This window comes from Solanum lycopersicum, chromosome 2 (assembly GCF_036512215.1).
Source record: "Solanum lycopersicum chromosome 2, SLM_r2.1".
In the NCBI taxonomy this organism is placed as follows: domain Eukaryota; kingdom Viridiplantae; phylum Streptophyta; class Magnoliopsida; order Solanales; family Solanaceae; genus Solanum; species Solanum lycopersicum.
In genome coordinates, this window is record NC_090801.1 from 57,423,426 (window position 1) to 57,445,155 (window position 21,730).

The 21,730-nt window shown below is 32.5% G+C and overlaps 1 protein-coding gene across 2 annotated transcripts; it reads right to left on the bottom strand.

Annotated features, from left to right (window-relative positions):
• Nucleotides 1-1,752: 1,752 nt before the first annotated feature.
• Nucleotides 1,753-14,319, bottom strand: LOC104645872 (probable LRR receptor-like serine/threonine-protein kinase RFK1). 2 transcript variants are annotated; one of them, XR_011214740.1, is made up of 24 exons: nucleotides 13,898-14,319; nucleotides 12,750-12,924; nucleotides 12,045-12,116; nucleotides 11,861-11,929; nucleotides 11,707-11,778; nucleotides 11,315-11,386; nucleotides 11,134-11,205; nucleotides 10,988-11,059; nucleotides 10,812-10,883; nucleotides 10,639-10,710; nucleotides 10,491-10,562; nucleotides 8,560-8,631; nucleotides 8,361-8,426; nucleotides 8,028-8,090; nucleotides 7,897-7,944; nucleotides 7,707-7,750; nucleotides 5,751-6,136; nucleotides 5,478-5,673; nucleotides 4,037-4,177; nucleotides 3,453-3,571; nucleotides 3,028-3,238; nucleotides 2,710-2,946; nucleotides 2,489-2,639; nucleotides 1,753-2,334 (listed from the first exon to the last, which is right to left on the bottom strand). XR_011214740.1 is itself a non-coding variant. In XM_010318563.4 (24 exons), the coding sequence occupies exons 1-24, from the start codon at nucleotides 13,995-13,997 to the stop codon at nucleotides 1,975-1,977; spliced, it is 3,009 nt and encodes a 1,002-aa protein (XP_010316865.1). In that variant the 5' UTR covers nucleotides 13,998-14,319; the 3' UTR covers nucleotides 1,753-1,974. The 2 variants fall into 2 exon arrangements, 1 of the variants encoding a protein (XP_010316865.1); XM_010318563.4 differs by having other exon boundaries at nucleotides 2,715-2,946.
• Between the last annotated feature and the right edge of the window lie 7,411 nt (nucleotides 14,320-21,730).

Here is a 21,730-nt window from a genome sequence, read left to right on the forward strand (position 1 = left end):
ATATTTTAAAGATATTATCAAACTATTTAATAATTTGATATCGTAACATTATCAAAATTAATATATTTTTAAAGAGTTTTTTCTTACTCTGTTTTGATCGTACTTTTCTTTAACTATTAAAAGCTCACTTATTTTTTCATAAACTATTTCCCTTATCCTGTTTTGACAAATGTAGAGAAGGTGCACGCTGGTAAAAAAAGATGAAGTATTAGAACAGTCCACGTGTCGTTATCGTTAATCCGTTATATTAAAAATAGTTATTTTATTTTATTTATCTATATAATCAAAATAATGTTATCACTTTTTTATGGCATCTAATTTTTAGTACAGTATTAAATAAGAACTAATAATAATTAAATCTTATATTCTATAATATCATTAATAAAGTTAATTTGAGTGTAAACAGGCCAAGTGGAATCAAATAATATGGATGGAGGAGTATGCATGAAGCTAATCTAGAAATGGTTCTAATTGGTTTCACACTAATGACACTATTAATGATAAAAATATATCTGAAGATATAATTTTTATTTTGTTTTAAAATAAGATAAGCATGACAGTTGGCAGCCGGTACCTACTTTTACATCATTTAGTTAAAACTTACTTAATTAAGACACTAAAGTTCATATTTATACTAATTATTAATTCAACTTGTGTTCTTTCATCTCTTTTTGCTTTTTTACTTTTATTATTTTTCTCTTTTTTTGGTTGTGAGTTGCCCTGTTTTGAATGTCTGACTATGATTTTCAAGAGACCAATTTTAAAGACTTTCTTTTAGTATATATTATATTATATTAAAAAAGTGAGAATATATTTCGTTTTCTATAAAAAAAAAAAATCTGGCCACTATCAAACTCATAAAACAACGGTTTGAAACTTTTCAATTGGGGGACCTTTGACTTTTTCTTGAATAAATATATAAAACATGCATATCACCAAATATTGCTTTAGTTGGTAATCTTTTTGTTTACGTTAACAAAAACAATTACAGTATGATATTATTAAATAATTAGTATTTACGTTCATCATGTTTTGTTTACTCCAATCTACTCCATGTTGCCTGGCAGGGTAGAGCTAGATAGATCCAAGGTCAGTGCTTTCTATCGTAAATAGAACTCTAGCTCTATTTGTGATGTTAAGTTCTTTTGAGTAATATATATTTTTTTAAAGTTCAGTGGATGTATGTGTCGTTCGAAACGATCAATAATATTCTAAAAGCATTTTATCTTTTTTTATTGAAATTCTGACCCCTAAATTCGCCTTAGGAACAAGTTTATTCTATATGTTCCTTTGAGAAATTACAGCAGTTGCGTTTTGTGAAGTAAATAAAATAATCATACAATATTTTATCGCGAAAAACCCTAACTCACAAAGATAAAAACCACTTTATTCTTTATTAAACTTTGAACATCAACAACAAGAGATTACAAAGCTATGTAATCTAAGAAATTACATGGAGGTTGCTTACATGGCAGAATGTTGGTACCGATGGTAGCTTTATAAGGGAAAATGGGAAAACTGGTATTGATGGTGTGATCAGAGATGAGAATTTAGATGATCATGTTTCTGGGATACTTTAAAAATATCGATGATTGCGTGTCAGATGGATTTGACACGGGTGTGATAAAGTTTTTGGAGAGTTCGAGAAACATAGTGGAGACTGCTGCTGCATTTTCAGGTCCTGTAAAGTGTGATAGCAACAATGTAGCTGAATTCAGTGTAACAAAAAGTTTTCATGTTTCAAAAGTGCAGTAGCAGAAGAAAAAAGTGTTGCATCCTTAGCCTTCAAAACTGGAACATGTATTTACATTATACAGCAAGCCTGATATAAAAAATTGAACAAATTGCTTAATTACAAAGTATAAATACACATGGAGGTGGTCGAGTACCCTCAAGAACACAAGAAGTTTGAATGATCCAGGCTTACCATGGATGAAAGGAGATTATAGTGTCTGTTTGATCTTGAAACTGAACTTAATCGAACATATTAGTAGTAGATGCAGAAGAAGAGCCCATGTCAGTTCGGATAGTTAGGGTGTTTTGAGTTTGGGTTTCAATTAGCTTCTGATTTTGCCTCTCTTGATGAAAATCTTTCATGGCTTTAAACCTCAGATCATTGGAATAAGTACTTGCCTCTGGAATTTCATCTGGGATAGCAATTCGTCCTTCAAGCATAGACACTACCTCAGACATGATAGGCCTGAGTGAGGGAGTGGCACTAGTGCACAAGAGTGCCACTTTTACTATTTTTTCCACTTCGTCTTTATTAATATCAGACCCCAATCTCTGATCAATGAGCTCCTCTATACTCCCACTTTGTTGCAAGTGACAGGCCTGTAACAGTGTAGCTTTTCAGGCACAGCCAGTAATTTCAATGTAAGAGTGAAAAATGAAGAAAGAATTGGTAGATCTTTATATTGCCATCGAAAAATTTAAGCTGAGCCTTGATAAGAGAGAAAGAACAAGCAAACAGGGATCAGATTTATACCCAATCTAAGAGACAAATGCTGGTGTGGCTTGGCATGTAGTTGTTGTTGTTCTTTCCACTGACAGTTTCCAAAAGTACAACTCCAAAGCTGTAAACATCTGCCTTGTCAGTCAAATAACCCCAGAGTGCATATTCTGGTGCCATGTATCCTCTGCAGGTGTTGAGATTAGAAGGTTTGTCAACTTAAAATACTTAAGACTTCTAGCTGGAAAAGCAGTGACCTTACATTGTTCCAGCAACTCGAGTACTAATATGGGTCTTCTCTTCTTCAGTGAGTCTAGCTAGTCCAAAGTCGGAGATTTTGGGATTGAGCTGTCCATCCAGAAGCACATTGGTAGCTTTGATGTCCCGATGTACAATTTTTACGCTTGATTCCTCATGTAGAAAAGCTAGACCTCTAGCTATTCCGAGACAGATCCTAAACCTTGTAGGCCAATCCAGATTCAACCGACTGTTCTCTGAACCAGAAAATTAACCACTGAAAATCTTGACCCAGAGGATAACTAGATTTATACATAAAGAGGACACGGAGTAATTACCAAACAAAACGCTCGCAAGGCTATTGTTATCTAAGTATTCATATACAAGCAGTAACTGGTCTGCTTCAATACAGCACCCAAGAAGCTTAACCAGATTGGGGTGTTGCAAACAGGATATCGTGCTAATCTCATTCAAGAATTCACGGTTGCCTTGCTTTGATTGAGAGGAGAGCTGCTTCACTGCAACTAATGTACCATCAAGTAATTGACCCTACATGAAATCAGTTGTTAGATACCACGGGGTAAGAGGATAGAACCAGAGGGCAGCAGCTAAAGACAGATGAATTATGAGCCACATTATGTATTTCCATGATCAAACTCAAAAGGTTTGGGTAAATAGAATTGAAGGTTCTCGTAGGCAGAGGTACAATGTGACATGATGTACAAGTAAAAGAAAAATCACTAGTCTCCAATTATTAGCATACCTTGTAAACAGGACCAAAACCACCTTCGCCAATCTTGTTTGAAGCATCAAAATTTCTAGTGGCAGTTTTTATTTGTCTCAGAGTAAAACAAACCATCTGCAGCTCTACACCATTGAGATCTGTCCAAAAAATAAGTAGAGATGAGTTACGGAATTTTGTGTTCTCCTGTGATAAATAAATTCTTATCATTGCATTAGCATTGACATGGCTATCAAATTCTTGAAATGGTAAACCCCACTGCTCCTAAACTCTTACACAAATACCTACTGTTCTTAAAATTCATGTATCAGTAAGATTTGCTACTAGCATTAATTAAGGTGTTTCTAGATTTTATACAATAATGATTACAATAATGATGAGTCTCCTAGACTTTCATAAAATAATGAATCTCGTCGGTCAATCAATGTGTTAAGCTATCACATTAAACAAGACTTTGGATTTCAAGACCTTCAATATGATTAATCATGCATGTTTGTATTTTGATCACTTTTGTATATACAGTGGATTGCATTCAACAAAATCCACCGAAAAGTAGATTAATAACTACTATTTAAATTTGCAATTTAAAAACTTCTCAAGCTCACCTCTTCTTTTACTTTTTCTACATAGACAGCCTCTCCACCAAAGTATGCTCAGTACAAAAAACGTGATACATGCAGCCAAAACTCCAACAATAACATAAACTATTGTGGTCTTTCTGTCCTTGTTTGAACAGAACTTGAAAGCTGTACCAAAAGAAAATGAAAAAAGGGTAAATCAGAGCAGCAAAGTGAGCAGAACCATTAATGCAGGTCAACATTCATTTAAAAGACTCTGAAGAAGCGTCATGCTTTACAAAAGCCATCTATCAACAGAACCATCCTCCAACTCGAGCATAGATCAGGGCTTCGATCCAAGCTATGGTTCCATTTACAAGCCTTATTGGCATCTCCACTTGCCAAATGCTGTGAATTTATTTTTTGGGAAAAGGGTCTGAAAAAATATAACTTTGGCTGAAATTGTTGTTACGGTACCAAACTTTATGGAGGACCTTTATATATGTGCCCACGTGGACACATTGCTATTTATAATAATGCAGTATTTATGATGTCCACGCGGGCACATATGTACCTTTAAAATACACTATTAAATAGTTCAGGGGTAAAAGTTCTTGTTCAAAGTTCGGTATTGTTACGGCAAATTTGATATTTCAGACATTTTCCCCTTCATTTTTCCTCATGCTTAGAAACTTCCTTAAGCGCTAATTATTGCACCAAAATGATGAATAAGAATATATTTCTCCATTTCTATTTTACCATAATTTTGAATGAAGTAGCAGTTTCTTGGAAAGATGAGGACAGCGGGATAAAATGAGAAACGTGCAAGGGGAACACCAAAAGTCATTTTCTTGCAAGTTCATGACAACAAGAAAAGATTTACTCTTGTCCAATTTCTCTTGAACTTCATTTCATTTGTCTTCACCTACTATCTTTTTTTTACATTCCAGAAAATGGAACTCTTTCCTTACATGGAAAAATCGACAAATTCTAAAGTCAAACTGATATACAAACTCCTCTCATTATTTAATACTACTAATACACTATTTTAAGATTCACATCATTTCACTTATATCGACTGCACCCTGAATAAAATAATTCATTCAACTAATTTTTTAATTGAATTCTGTAAAATACAGTAGACTATACAAAATCGGACAAAGGAGATAGATAACAGGAAGACTGAGTTACATCATGAGCCCACAGGTCCTATAGGCTATAATATGACTCTCATCACAGTTACTGCGAATATACCATAAAGTAACTTAACGGTAACGGCTCGAGTACGAAAAAGAATTGATAGATAGACACACAGTTCTGCAGTTATGAATTGACCTCTTTCACGTGCATGCATGAGATAAAACCAAATGTAGAAAGAAGAGAAGGAAAAAGTATGTTATCAAAAAGAAGATAGGGAAAAAGTACGAGTCGGAAGTCAAACAATCCCTGTAAATCCACCCAAAAATATAAAAAGTAAGTAGATACATACTTGAGTCAACTGAGATAGCTGATATGAGTGAACCATAATGTCCCCTAAAAGGAATGCGGGCAGTGCCCTTGCCAGCCCAATAAAATCGGATCTCCAAGACACTATCTGTTACAGTAGCATTAAAGTATCTGATCACAGGCCTTAGGACTCCAAGAGCTTCCTCTTCAATATTGAAGTCTTTCCACACTAGTTTCTCCTAAAATCAAAAGACGGTCATTCAGAATGTGAATCAGCTAATAACTCTAAAGGAACTTCATCATTCAGGATAAGCACCTGGATATATATATCAAAAATGCGCCTTCCGAGACTGTTATATGTACTGTCGTTTTTAAATATTATCTCAGCAAAGTGCAGACTAACATTGTAACTCCCATTCTCCAAGCAATAATGGAAATAAGTAAGTGAAAGTGGAGAAACCCTTGCTCTACTATACAGTTCAGGCAGGTCAGTTGATGGTATAGTCTCAATAAAACGTGTATTCTGATCATTATCATCATCCATGAAGTCTCCGGTGCTACTAAATCCCCAGTAATTATCACTGCGGAAATTTCTTGCAGAACCACCTTCAACATGAGCATCTCCGACAAAATCAATAAGCCTGTTGTTTTCTGTAATAGCAACATCATTTCCTCCACAATTCACATGCAAGGAACACTCATCTGCCATGTAACCAAATGGACTAGCATGGTTAGAAAGAGAGATCTAGAAACAATTTTCACATAGACCCTTATTACCACAGGCAGCAAGGACTACCAAATTTGCTATGCATAGATACATCTAAATGTCAGTTGTTAAAAATCTAATAACAAGCCTTCAGTAGGATACATGATCTCAAGACTGTAGGTCCAGAATAGAGATATTTATAACTGACAGCACATTCTTTGCTAACTTGCAGACAATATCTGTCAGCTATTCTTTTTAATGTATTGGTATGTTTTTCTGCACGTGTACTTTGGAGAATCACTTCTAAATAATTTATTTTCTTCTTTTTGATATTAGTACAGACATAATACATTATAGATTAAAGTGCATTTAGTGGATGCATGTAATATTACATTAACTTAAAGCTATAGTCCCTTTTCAAAGGTAAAGAGTCAACACACTCCAAAAGTGCATCTGTCATCAAAGGAAGTAAGCTTGCACCAGAAATTTAAAAGCTAAACAGGTATATTAACTGTGGATTAAAGTTTTTATGTCCTTCTGATGTTCTTCTCTCTCCAGATTACCCACATAAGACATTACGCAAAGATGAACCATGTTCTAGAAACTTCTATTGGTTCCTTAATTCTTTCTCCATTTCCAACTGAATAAGAATTGTGTCAGAGATTTGGGAATCAATTGGTAGGATCTAGAAAATATACTACAAACCTCATCAGCTACAGAAGTGTAAAACCATATGATCCACATTGTCATTTCTCACATGTAGCACCTGTTGCATATGGTGATTTCATAAATTACAAGCCTCGTAAACTGCAGTCCACCAAAAGCACAATGATTATAGATGAGCTCTCTTTCCCCACAACAGGTCCCCTGGCCAATGGATGATACCGTCTACACAGCCAGATAAGGGCATAAGGCCTTATATGCTCCTTTTACAGAAACAAACCCTCACCTACTGTCCATCTCAGATAATCCTCTGCTCCTGCAACCATTCCTTCTCCTCCAATTCGACAACAAAATAGTCCTGCTGTCCCCCAACAATCCTGGCAATTTCTTCCAAATTTAACATCCATACACCGATACTCATTTAGAAACTGAGATAAGGAAAAGCTGTAAAATTTAACAAATTTGTGAATTGCTCGCAGAGTGATATATCCTTGCCAAGTATCTAACAGAATCTTATAATCCTTCCATTGCCAGACTTGAACTCTGTGTAAGTCATGAATTTATCCCATAAACCTCTTATCCTTGCACCAACTCTCCTTCGCTCTTACTTTGCATCTTTGAATGCTTTCTGCAGCGTGTTGTGTTCCTCTCAGATATCTCCAAAATCATTTAAAGAGGAGACTCTTATCATGCATCTTCAATTTCCTAATTGCCAGACCACCACACCCCTACCACAAACACCACCACCACACGCACTTCTTTGGTTCTATAACTGGTTTAAATATTAGAAATGGAGGAAAGGAAGATGAGGAAACACAAAAGAACTGCAATATCGTATATGAAGAGAATTGTTCTTTCTTATGTATACCTTGATAAAATGTCAGTGAGCACAAATATACTTACATCTTGGACAAGTTAAATCCTCTGTACACGGAAGAACATTCTTACTGTAGAAGAAAGCAAAAGAGTAATTGGCCTTAGATATATGCTCAGAAGTAAAGAAACAAATCTCAAAGTAAAGCACTCATTTATTCATTTAGTTAGCTGTAAAAGCTAATATGAGAAACAAAAAGAATGAGAAGATCCATCTTACAGAGTCCCTGCAACTGCAGAGCTCCTGTACAGGTTTATGTAATAATTCCTGTCAAGGGACCAATTATCAGAACCATAAGATACATTGTCACTAAAAACATGAATGAGAAACAAACAGAAGGATTCACTGACGTATTTTGCCGACAAGCTGGTTGTTGAGGGCCTTGCCAAGTAAAGTTATTGTAGGAAAGATCGCTGTACATGCAATTTGAATTCTTAGAAGTCATAATCCGGAGTACTATAATGATAAGAATGCAATATATTAACATTTTAGAGGTGAAAAAGACAAAGAAACTGTAGAACTACACACACTAAATAAAAGTCAAAAATTTCCCTGGATTTCAATTTAACTGTCTCTGAGAAACTCTGCATATATGATGGCATGGAAGTGTTTACACTTTCATTTCAAGACAATGTGAAGCACAAATATTTTATAAAAGAGAATAAAGATGATATTACACGTACACATTTATTCCGTTGTTCAAGATTGAGGCAGGTATATCTCCACTGAGCATGTTACCAGATAAAAACCTATTTAAGCAGTATCACAGTTAAATAACTATAATGCGGAAAAAAGTGAATGTAGATTTCCCTGCATTGTTGAAAATAATAATAATACCATCTTAAGAGTATTTTAGAGAAAAAAAACTTGCAGTATACTCACACAAATTTAAGCATACTTCTTGCACTAATGTCATCCGGAATCGTTCCAATGAGCTTATTGAAACTAACATCCCTGCAGTAAGTTCAAACATAGAACACAAGAAATAAGAAGTGGTTTTCTGTCTGGAGTCTCATGAAGGGGCAAAGGAGGAGGCCCAATTTATATATCATAAACCTTGCTAGAGTTACATGAATGCCATAGTACCTTACAAAATAAGATGAGAGATGACAGTGTATTAAACAGATCAAAGGCAAAGAATAGGAAACAAAGTATTGAAGTTAGTTGGTGGAATAATGATAGTTAGCTAATAAAGTTAGCTAGGAATAATCAGATTCTGTTAGGATCAATAACTAATAAATGATGAGCTGGATGTAGGTGTATGTGTAGTAGCTCTAGTATAAATACAAAAGCTTGTATCTACTCTCATTTTACACTGAAGTAAGATATTTTGATTCCCTTTTCCACTCTGAGTTACAGAAATAGTTCTGACATTAGTGTAGCTCAAATAAAAAAATCAACACAAAGTCGATGAACACTTCTGTTGTTTTTTTTAATTATTGGTAAGGATGATGAACACTCTTTTTTTCCTTTCAACAACACCTTCAATCTTAGATACTTATTCACCATGGTTCACAAAGTTTATGGATTGTGGTTCACATCTATGATGATTGTTATACATGTGATTCAACTTCTATCGAATCAAAATCAAAGCTATCAAGCTATAAAGAATCCCCATAAATTAGTAAACTGGGCCTTTGTATTCCAGAGCCAGCAACTATGGCTGTTAGAATTGGGAATATTCACTAGCTGACAGGAGAGGCAATTGTATTAAGGTGTTTGATCCTGAATTTTTGGTTTCTTGATTCTATTTTTGCATTTTGCTTCTCATTATTATTTACCTACAATGAATTTGATGATTTTTAAATCTCTGCCACTAGAAAATATAAAGAAGATAGCTCTATGATGCCTTGTGAGTTCTGTATACTGAACAGCCTTGACTTGTTCCATTCTTTTTAATGCAGGAAATGAGAATTCACGGACAATCCAGAAGAAGATAGAATAACCAGCTTATACACTACTTCTATTCTGTTTTGTCTCAATTTGGGTTGAAGTCCCAAGAGGTGAAAAGTAAAATCATAAGCCAAAGTCTTTCAAGTTCAAATGTCAAGCATTGTCTGAAGCCCCTTGGGCTACGTGAGCCACATACTCCCTCCGTTCTAAAATAAGGGGGTTTTTAGCTTGGGCACACCCCTTAAGAAACTACTCATTCCTATAAAATAAAATGTGTTTTTACTAACTTATCCTTAATAAATACCTTGAAAAAGATGTAGCTCTTTAGTAGTTCCTTTGTTATGTAAAACTTTCTTTATTTATATAACGGTGAAATTGGAAGAACATCATTAATGTCTTCTTGATTATATAAAAGACCATTTATTTTGAAACAAACATCATTAATGTCTTCTTGATTATATAAAACACCATTTATTTTTGAAACAAAATGAAAAGCTAATAATACCATTTATTTTGGAATGGAGGGAGTATGATAAGATAGACATCATTCAACATTTTAGGTGTTTAGTCATTAGATTTGAGGTTTACAAAAAAAGCCTCCTCTAGAGGCCATCATTTGGGAATTTTCACCACTACAAGTACTTCTTCAGAAGAGGTAATTATGAGAACCTTAACAAGAAAGAACCATATTGGTGGATTGGAAGAAAAGAAGTGTTTACTTATAAGGTGAGAACTTCGGGTTTATAATAAGTCTTTTAAGGCCAAGTGGAAAGTCCAGCTACAAGTACAAATGTTCCACTGTCAGCACTGTTCATGCCTATAGCATGTGGACACGAAGTTTAACATCAGATATGTAAGGATAAAGCGTAATGCAGATAAAAGAGCACTCATTTTTGCAAAATTATAAGTGAACTACTTACAATGTTTGTATAGTTTTCAGTTTCCAAATATATACTGGAATTACTCCCGAAAGGTTGCAGTTTCTCAGTACCCTGAATCCAATGATTAAACAGCACTAAGAAAAGATCCATGCCAATAATAATTTGGAATGAACTCCCAGCAACTTACAGTCTCTCTAGGTCTGTCATGTTAATTAGAGGAGGAAATTCATGCACTGGTCCTTTTATGTCGCTAATCCTCCTGAATAAGTGACTCAAACATGAGGAGTCTCCATACAGTAAAGAGATCCATAAACTAAAAGAAAGAAGTAGATTAGGTACATTTAAGAGTTCTGTACTCACAGATCGGTTAACATATTGAGAAGAGATATGCTTGATGGAATGGGACCCTCTAAACCGGTGGCATGCAACTCTCTTCATTGATTATCCAAAACAAGAATTAAATACTTGAGACAATGAAATTATTCTGCTATCAAAGATCTTTCAAGATCCTCTGTTATCAAAAGAGAAATTCTTACAATTTTGTGAGTTGTTTCCATTTCTCTATAAAATCTGGAATTGGTCCAATGAGATTGTTATCACTTATCCTACTGCAAACAAAATATTGTTAAACATAGTCTTCAAATGACTAGCTAAAAGAATAATGCTATAACCATGTACTTACAAATCTGCTAAATTTACAAGTCCAGAGAGCGACACTGGCAGCTCTCCCTCCAGTTGGTTGGAGGACAATATCCTGAAATTAAGATCATGTTTCTCCATTGGACATTGTATCTATTTATCCCCCCCTGAATCACAACTCATATGGACAGACCTAAAAGAGAGAAGGAAAAGAAGGGTCTTACAGCGCCTTTAAGTTTATCAATTTCCCTAGTTCATCAGGAATAATGCCTGAGAATCGGTTTCCTTCAAGGTTTCTGGTCAAAGATTGCTACATAGATTAGTGCACTGCTAATTCTTTGGGGAAAAATAATGAAATAAGCAGAACTGAAAATGAGATAATGCTTAGATTAATGACAAGGCGCATGTCCAGACACTGCATCAAAGAGAAAACTAAACTATAGCATAAAAGTTGTTAAGCTCTGCATTCATTATACTTGAAAAGAAAATTTTATAAATTTAATTTTGGAGTTGGACAAAAGATTATTCCATAAACTTTTCTTCAAAAGGTGTCCAAACAGCTACATAAGAAATGAAGATGGGAAATCAGATTAGATAATCAAAAACTGATACATACATATAGGTAAGGCTGGTAATGTTTCCCAGTTCCTTCGGTATTTCCCCTGACAACCGGTTCACAAGAACAGAGCTGGATCAAAAAATTTGCAGTTACAATTGATGATTAACAACCTTCATAACAGCTGTTTAAACAATATATTTAGTAGGCTTACATGGAATTTAACTGGGTTGATGCCCATTCAGTTGGTATACTACCACTGAGGTAATTGTATGCAAAATCACTGAAAATTGAGAATATGTGATTTCAGTTAATTATGCTTATCAAAATTTGAACATTGAATTAGATTATACAGGAAACAAAAGCAAATGTGACAATAGCATTCAAAAGATTCTTACACTTTTTGAATGTAAGGAAGCTTTACCAGTTCAGGTGGAAGAACGCCAGGAAGATTAATACCCTTAAGAGTACTGCATAAGTAATTTCAAGTGTCAACAATGTAATTTAGTTTATCTAAATATTATGAATAGATATCCTATTCTTGTTTAGAAAATGAAACCAATTATAGTCACATAATACAGATAGGAACCACTCTAAGATGGTAAGGTAATAATATTTTGCACACAAAAGTGAAAATAGTCAATGACATCAACTTGCTCTCCACACATCTCAGGAAGCCTAAGATTTTATCAAATATATAATGAAATTGTACACAATCTCAAGCCATAAAGATAAAACATATCTTTGGCGAAGGCACAGCTTATATATTTGACAAAAATGGAACTCCCTTTTTTTCAGGGAAGCCTCCCTTGGAGCAATGTCAAAGCAGTTGACGTGTAACTAGGAGATCACAAGTTCAAGCTGCATTTGCATAAACACAAATAGTGGGAGATTAGTGCACCTAGCTCCCCTTGATTGTAGCAAAGATGTAGGAAATGGAATGCTAATACTACTTAATAAATCATGGTTATGGGTTCTCTAACAGCAATGGCAAAACATCAGTAACTTGGGACTTAATAGCTACTTTCTCCAAATTATCTATGCTGGCTCTCCAAACACATAATGTGCTATAACCAAAGTCGAGCAAGATGATGAAAAATTACATAGCTACTATGTGACAGGCAGTATCATTTCCTATACTGCAGTTGCATACAACATCAGTTTCGGACCAACTTGGAAGATCAGTTGTAACCCTGACTGCTTCAATCTGGCACAATTCACCATTGAATTTCCAGTGTGTTGCTCCCATTGTAGTGGCGATTTGTTCCATAATGTCCACTGAGAAATTACCAAAGCATATGCCAAATAACAGGTTGTTAGCCAAATGATGCATATCTTACAAAATAGATGCAAAAGTCCTATTCAAGTGCGGGAAGCAGAAAACCCCTAAATAGTATATCTCACCAAACAAAATCAGAAGTTTCAAAACACTGGAAGCTCCACACCCCTGCCCACATTTTGGAATTGATGATCAATTGGCCAGAAACTCCCCCCCCCCCCCCCCACAAACCCCCAAATACCCTTTCTAGTATATTCTCATCCTGTATTTCTCTCCATTGAGTTCAACATTTTGGAGTTAGGCTACAAAGGTGCAGCAACTTTCCCTAGCAGATGTGTAGAACCCTGCATCATTTGAATACCCTATTTTACCATATTGCATTAGTGCCTACACAACAACATACCTAGGGAAATCCCACAAGGTCTGGGGAAGGGAGAGTAGAATGTACCAGACCTTACCACTACCTGGAGGAGGTAGAGAGGCTGATTCTGAAAGACCCTCCCAGTATTTCCTAGACAAAATACTAAACTTTTCCAGTCTTTTGTTTGTGTAAGTCTAAATTTCCAGTCTTTTGTTCTTATAAGTCTAAATTTCCAGTCTTTTATCCTTATAAGTCTAAATTTCCAGTCTTTTGTTCTTACAAGTCTAAATTTCCAGCCGTGAAGTAAGAATCTATCATAAAGGAAGCTTATTTAAGTAAGCATGCTCCAATTTTTTTTCTACAATACAAGAAAAATTAACTGATCAGAGCCTTCTGTTCTTTATATTTCCTCTAGTAAGAGACTCAAAATTGATCTTCTCTCAAAAAAATTAACTTAAAAGGAGGAAGAACAAGAAATAAGTTCAAAATTTTTCAAAATTCTTGATTTCTAGCACAAATTTGACTTTGTAGCAAAATCCCATATACCCGTCATGCACCACCACCCACTCAACAACCCAACCACTAAAGCTTAAAAAAGCTATAAAATTTACCTTCTTCTTGGGCAACTCTTGTTGAGTCACCCAAACTCAACAACATGAAGCAGTTCACTGCAAGAATCCATGAAAGAACAGCTCTTTTTAGTGGCAACATTTTTTTTTCTTCAAGCTCCAGCCTCCAAGTGATATACAGTACTGTTGGACGTACAAAATGTACACCTAAAATTCTATCCAAGAAATGATTCAGCCTAAAAGCTTTAAATTATTACTATTAAGGCAGTTCTATGGGATTCAAAATAGTGTACCATAAAAATAAACAAGAAAAACTATGTGTGTATAAATTGAGCTAGCTGTTTACCAACTTCCTATACATAAACAAAAACAAAGTTTGTTTTGTTTTGAGAGAAATTTCTATAATGTAAAAATTGAAACTTTAGAGAAGAGTCAATGGCAACTGGGGCACGTGAGATTTCTTCATCTTTGATGTGTTAGCCGTGGACCCCTTGGCTACCAACTTGATATTTCAATTTAATTCTTTATGACTATTGGACATGATGGGAGACATTTTTTCAAAAAATAGTTTTTTTCCAATCATGAAAAAATATGACTATTTTTATGAAAATTTATAATTTTAATGAAGAGTTGAGATTTTTATGAAAAATTTTAATTTTAATGAAAAGTTGAGATTTTACGAAGAGCTGTGATTTTATGAAGAGTTATAACTTTTCTAATAAGGCACAATAAATATTTGTTCACTTTATTCTTTGTTGTCTATAAATAGATGGATTTCCTCTTATTTAAAAATAACGAAAATTTTGAACCTTCTCCTGCTCTTCTTCTTCTTCACAATTAATATTTACGTATTTTTGCTCCTGTAGAGTGGCTAACTGATACTATTGCTTATATTACATATCATGGTATGTATATTTATAGTCGTTAATTTATGCTTATGTTATTAAGGATAACTAATAAGATGTAATAATTTTCATTTTCCTTTACATTATCAATGTTTGTTGCTATGTAATCTAATATAGTGTTTTAGTTTTAATGACCGATAAGTTTTAAGTATTATTTTATAAATTTTGTAATGTTAAATTTTTGTGGGAAGCACAGATGATCTTATTAGTTTGATATAAATAAAAATAAATAGCTATTTATGTTATGGTAAACAAATAAAAATAAGCAAAAAAATAATTTAATTTAGGTAAAAAAAATTACTATAAGAATCGAAGGACTATAATAAGGAAGAGTCAGACCTATAATTAAGATTAATTAAATAAATTTAAATTCTTTAAATGGTTGAGTTGGTAAAATCATGTCAATTTGGAGATAAAAGTAAAAGTGATTATTGGATGATCCAAAAAAGAAAAAAATCATAGTATGAAATGGACAAATAAATTAAAACACCAAATCTTAATTTTGTCGCGACATCTTTAATTAGTTTGATTTATCAGTGTTTAGCATGATTAGAGATTTATGTATTTACTTTACATTTTAAGAGAAATAGCTTATTTGCATTTGTTTTCAAATGTATCAATTGTTTATTAATAGTTTTAGCATCTGTATTTATTAAATATGTAATAAAAATTTAATTTATAAAGTACTATATTTCAGGTTTAAAAAAAACTTTGAACACTTTAATGGTATCCAAATGGTTAACTAGAACGGGCTCTTCATTATTTTTTTAAAAGTGAAACGTAATTTAATGTAATAAAATGTAATTAGTTAGGTCGATATACTTTTATATGTTTCAAACTTTATTTTCCAGTGCCCCATACTATGATTCTACTATAAATTTAAACTTTTCATTGTATATAATAATCTTATGGTTACGTTGAATACAAAAAGAACCAGGAGCTGCAAGTCAAAATTGAAAATCTAGTACAGATATAGCAAGAGTACATTGAAAAAATCTGCTAGAGAAAAAATATTCGAGAGCAAATATTTAATTTGTTTACCATGAAAAGAGAATTTCATTTTACTTTAATAACAGATTCATTTTTTAATCTTACAAACAATAATGTATGCTACATAACTTCATAAGTAGAATCTAAAAAAAATAAAAAAGGGCCTAAAATATTTTTAAATTTTGAAAATGGTATAAAATTACTCTCCATCCACCTTTTGGCTCTAAAATGTCTTTTTCAACGGCTCCAAAATATTATTGTCATTCACCTTTGAGTTTAAAATTGACCACTTATTTAACGATTTTAAATTTAAACTATTTAAATATTTTTTAAAATATCCACTGATAGTTGAGCGCCAAGTATTTTAAAAAATATTTAAATAGTTTAAATTTAATATTGTTAAATAAGTGGTTAATTTTGAATCCAAAGATGGATGACAACGGTATTTTCGAGTCAACAAATGAATGAGAAAAACATTTTGAAACGAATAGGTGGATGGAAAATATTTTTATATCATTTTCAATACTTTAAAATATTTTAGACTCTTTTTCCAAAAAAAAATATTCAACTATCTAATAGTCTTTTATCATAATCTTCTATTTTCATTTTATCTTTGTATATTTTAGATGAAAATATTGTAATAGCTTCACACACTGCAGGTTTTGAAAATTGACAGACTTCGACTTTTCCATTTTGTACTATTCTTCTTATATAGATTTGCTGACCACTCAAAGTAATAACGTCGAATACGACTTAATATAAATATCAAAATATAATATCTTTTACGGATATGATTAAACTATAGCTACTCTAGGACGGTACAAATAATTTCAAAATATTATTATGAATCAAGAATAATATCTATTAGTAAATTATGAATTATGACGATTCTAGTTAATCTCATCATTAATTAGTCAATAATAAAATAAATAGACATTAGTTAGAATTTAGAAGTGATAAAATTTGGATTAGGCAGTAAGCCATGATATATAGAATATTCCAAATTGGTGATTAACCAACTAACCCTCCACATCACCAGTGGCGGAGCCACTCGATACCTTTTCGTCGAAAAAGTACGTTGTGTAGCTATAATAAAAATATTTTTTGTATATATCTATATTATATACTGACACTCCTTGACTTCTACGTGATTTTATCTTTTTATATTTTGACACCCTTAAATCAAATTCTAGTTCCGTCACCATCGTACGTCATTCACTAGTTTTTTATTATTATTTGGATTTAAGCATCGTAGTACACTATTTTGGGTATATAATATTTTCTACCAAAAAGTAATTATTGGCCTGTTAATATACCCTAGTCTTACCAATCTTTTCCTATTTTTTTTTTTAATAAAATACAAACTCTAGTTTTTTTTTTTCTTTTGAGTTTAAATATATACACACCACTAGTTAAGAAGTTGTACATCGTCAAATTCTCTTTTATGAGTTGTAATACGTATATTATCTTATTTACAAAATTAAAATTTTACATGCTTTAAATTGCTCTTTAGATGACGTGATAATATAGCCACAAAATACTACATATATTGACAGATACTGAGATGCATAATGTCACGATCCAAAAATGGGTGTTATGACACTCGTCTTATCCCGTCAAGACAAGCCAGCCTAAAACCCAAAATCTAACAAAGTGCGGAAGTAAATGACAATCCAACAACAATTTCTATTATGAAACCAAGTCATATTAATTCAATCCCCAAAACCAGGTTGTCACGTGCACAAGCCTCAAAAGTATTACAATTGGATCAAAAGAACATACAAGTCTCATATGATATTGTTTCTAGTGTAGAACAAAATCATAAACAAGAGTAAGGAGGGATGTTGAGATGACCAACAACTACCTCACAAAATCTCCAGGAAGCCTCGGAAAAGAAGAGAATATATCATAAAAGTCCGGGCTAGTAACCTACAAAAATTTGTAGAAGCAAGGGGTGAGTACCAAACCACACGGTACCCAACAAGTAAACCTCTAAACACAAGCTAAGGGGACGAAATTCGGGTACTCCTACCACCCCCAACCAAACCTCCACAACTACAAGCTGCATAAACATCAGCCCAACCTAACAGCTCACAGTTTACATAGAACGTAACTAAACAAAAACATTTAGACAAATTACATATCATCCACAACAACACTTTAACAAATTGCATATCCTCAATAACAAGCTCAGTATTCAACAATCACAAGTTCCGCAAAAAGGCAATCACTAGATCAGCAAAACACCATATCAAGTTCACTAATGATAAGTATGTGCAATGTAATGGAATGCAATGTCAAGTATAATGATGCATGTCTGACCTAGTGATACACACCCGCTGTTTCTCAGTCCGGGACCCACGGGGGACATATCTGTCCATGCATCTGTCGTGGCACACGACACGACCCTCGATAATAGTAACCATCGCGGCGCGCGATACGTCCCTCGAAATACAGTATCCATCGCAGCGCGCGATACGTCCCTCGAAATGGTACATCCTCTTAAGTACTTATTCTTTCTCAATGCACATAACACTTGTCACAACCAATGCCTCAGAATAATGCAGATGACAAATTCACACAAATAATGAGGAGATGACCATTTTCATAACATCACACAATTCACAACCACACAAACATGAAGTCACATCGACAATGATTCAACAAGCCTTCAACTCTTTCTCAACACATCACACATAAACAATTAACCACATTGCCTTTTGTTATCCCCTTTTTTTTTCATCATTATAATTAATCAATATGGACAAGTCAACCCATCACCAATCCCATTACTCCCAAACATATACCACAAGGAAATACACGCATCTCATACACTTAACAAGAGTTTAGAAATCCACTTGCCTCAAATAGTCAAACAATCATTGGGATTTGGGACTTGAGCCTCCCCTTTTCGTTGAACTCCCAACTCAAAGAAATCTATTCAAATAGATAATCACAATAAGATTTCAAAATTTACAACACTTATATCACTACATGTCTAGCCTAGACCCAAGAACTCACTCAATTATTTATAATCAAGTTTTGAAGTCTTGATGTAAATTGACATTTCAATGAACATATTTTCCAAGTTTCAAGCATAGGGTTAAGTCCCAATTTGGTTCAATATCATAAATCTAATAATATTCATATAATATAATACAATAACTATTTAACTATCTATCTTAATGTATCAACAAAAAAAAACTAAATTTATAAAGCAATTATAACAATTAACTAAAACAAGATTGAACCCCAAATTATCGTTAAATTACATTCAGTAACTTGAATCGAGAACCCAAGCAATCATCCAATTATACGCACAAACCATCTGGGCATCTTTCCAAATTTTAATTTCTGAAATAGAAAACAATGTGATCACTAATTAATGAGTGCATGCGTATCTTGTCCCCTAAATCAACAAATTATGAATAAAACTAAATAAAATAATCTACCCTTATAACTCCAATTTTTTTAAAACCCATTAATGCCTATCCTCTAACTGTTACTATTTCCCTATCTAACATTAATAATTGATAAGAAAAAAAATGAAAAGGGTAGATAGAATTTTACCCGTGGCTTGTCTTCTTCAAATTACAGCTTATGTCGCTTTCGTTTTCTTTTCCATGTTACAATAAAATAGAAGTTACATCCCACTAACTCTTTATATATATGGGTTAATATAGGATATTAACTTAACACTTGGACTTAGCCCATTAACCATTGAATAAATGAATTAATTATTTAATATATAACCATCCATTAAATAATCGTAGTTATCGAATAGTTAAAATTCTCAAATCAATTTTACCGACTGATCATAAAATTACTCGGAACAACTATTAAGAAGGTAAAACTATAACTTTAGAAGAAATTTCAAATTGACTTTTATGGGTCATTACACATAATCTAATTGAAAGTAAGTAATCTTTCATTGACTTTAAGTTGGAAGTCAATAGGCAATGAGTTGTTTTATTTTGATACAGAAAAGCCTCGTATAGTGATTAATTTAATTAATTCCTATAAACAAATTGAACATGAAGTAATGTGATACAAAATTCGAAATTTTGAGTTAATTATAAAATAAAATAAAATAAAAGTCAACTCGACTAACTTCGAGCAAAATGAACAATAACCCACCCTTCACTTTTTTTACATTTTCAAATATTTATATAAAAAGTAATAGGTATCTTATCTTATTTTCAAAAATTAGAAACAATGATATCTCAAGTTAATTAGTGAATTGGAGGTCTAGATTTCAGTTATTTTTCTATATTTGATATTGAAGTTATTTCTTTCGTACAATTTATTTATTTGTATTTATTTTAAATATAACTTCTTCTTTTTTTAAAGTTGGTGTGAAATCTTTATATTTTGATAAAAAAATTAGGTGTTCACAGTATGCCCCTCTTTGTTTGAAAACATGAAGAGTTTTCGTGCAAAGACGTGAACAATGTGACTAATTTTTTACTGAAATATTTATGACAAAAATGTGTAAAATTTATAATAGAGAAGAGGTTTGACTGTGTCCTAACTTTTTAAAAACTACCTATCCTAAGTTGATGATAAGGAGTCAGGCGTAGTTCCAATGAGTTAGGTAGTCGAGTGAGGTTTTGTCGAGATTCCGGTTCGTTGCTCCAGCTATTACATAAAAAAAAACAAAATGCAGAAGGAAAGCAAAATATTTTTTAATTTTATAGTCTTAAAACATGTCATCTGAAAAATATTTTTTAATATTTCAAAACAAACTAAAACGACAAATAAATTACAAAAACATAATATATTTTTTTTTATTAAAAAGGCTTGTAATAATTTATAATTACTAAAAAAATTACGCCATTCGATTTTGGAATCTAATGCATATGCCTCATTCTTAAAGGCATTGAATCGCCCCTGATTAGAAATTACATATTTTAGATTGTTCTTTAGGTCACATAATAATCTACCCAATTTTTTTTAGATAAATTATCTATAAAAATATTTTTATTTTTCATAATTTCAATTATTCTCTATCATTTAAAATATTTTCAAAATCTCTTATTTTTCTCCAATTCTCAAATCAGTCAGATATATAAGTATCCCAGCCTTAATATACGATTTCCTTTCTTTTTCACTTATTTAATCTCTCCCTAATTTTACTACACAATTTTATCAGTTACAATTTTCATATCAATTTGATTTTCAAAAAGAATCTCTTTCCATTCAATCAAATTCAAACTACTCAATAGGTATAGTGTGTCTCTTCCATAGCCTTCTTCTTCAATTTTATTTTATTTTCTTCTTTATTTCCTAATATAGTGTGTCTTCTTTAATTTATTATTTTTTCTTTTTTATTTCCTGATACATATGGATTAGGATCCTTATTTTAGTATTGGTATACTCAACTAATCAAAGAAGATGCATCTTAGACTTCTAAATAGACTGTGGAAAAATCGCTTGACGAAAAAAATTGATATATTGGTGGGTTTGATAAGGACTTTGGATCAAGACCATGAGTGACGTCTATGTTAATAGTAAAAAAACGGATAAAAGAGTGAATGTTAAGAAGGAGAATGAGAAGAAGGATGTACCTTCGTATTCTAAAGTAAATTTAGCAATGAATGTTGAGAAGGAGAAGTCGAAATAGACTAGATTGTTGATTTTTTCCCCGATTTTTCTTTTTCATCTGTTTTTGCTATATATGGGTTCAGATTCTAATGTATTCAATTGTTTTTGTTTCTTAAATTAATTTATGATGTCTTTGTTTCAACATTATGATACATTATAATTTCATCATGTACAATGTATCGTGTTCAAATTACTAAATTATCTTACGGTTATAGTTTGGGATACATTAACTAGATTTTTAATGTATATAGTTAACTTTGTTTCTTAAATCAATGTATAATGTCTTTGTTTCAACACTACAATACATCACAATTTTATCATGCACATTACATCGTGTTTAAATATTAATTTTGATACATAACTTAATTAGTTTTGA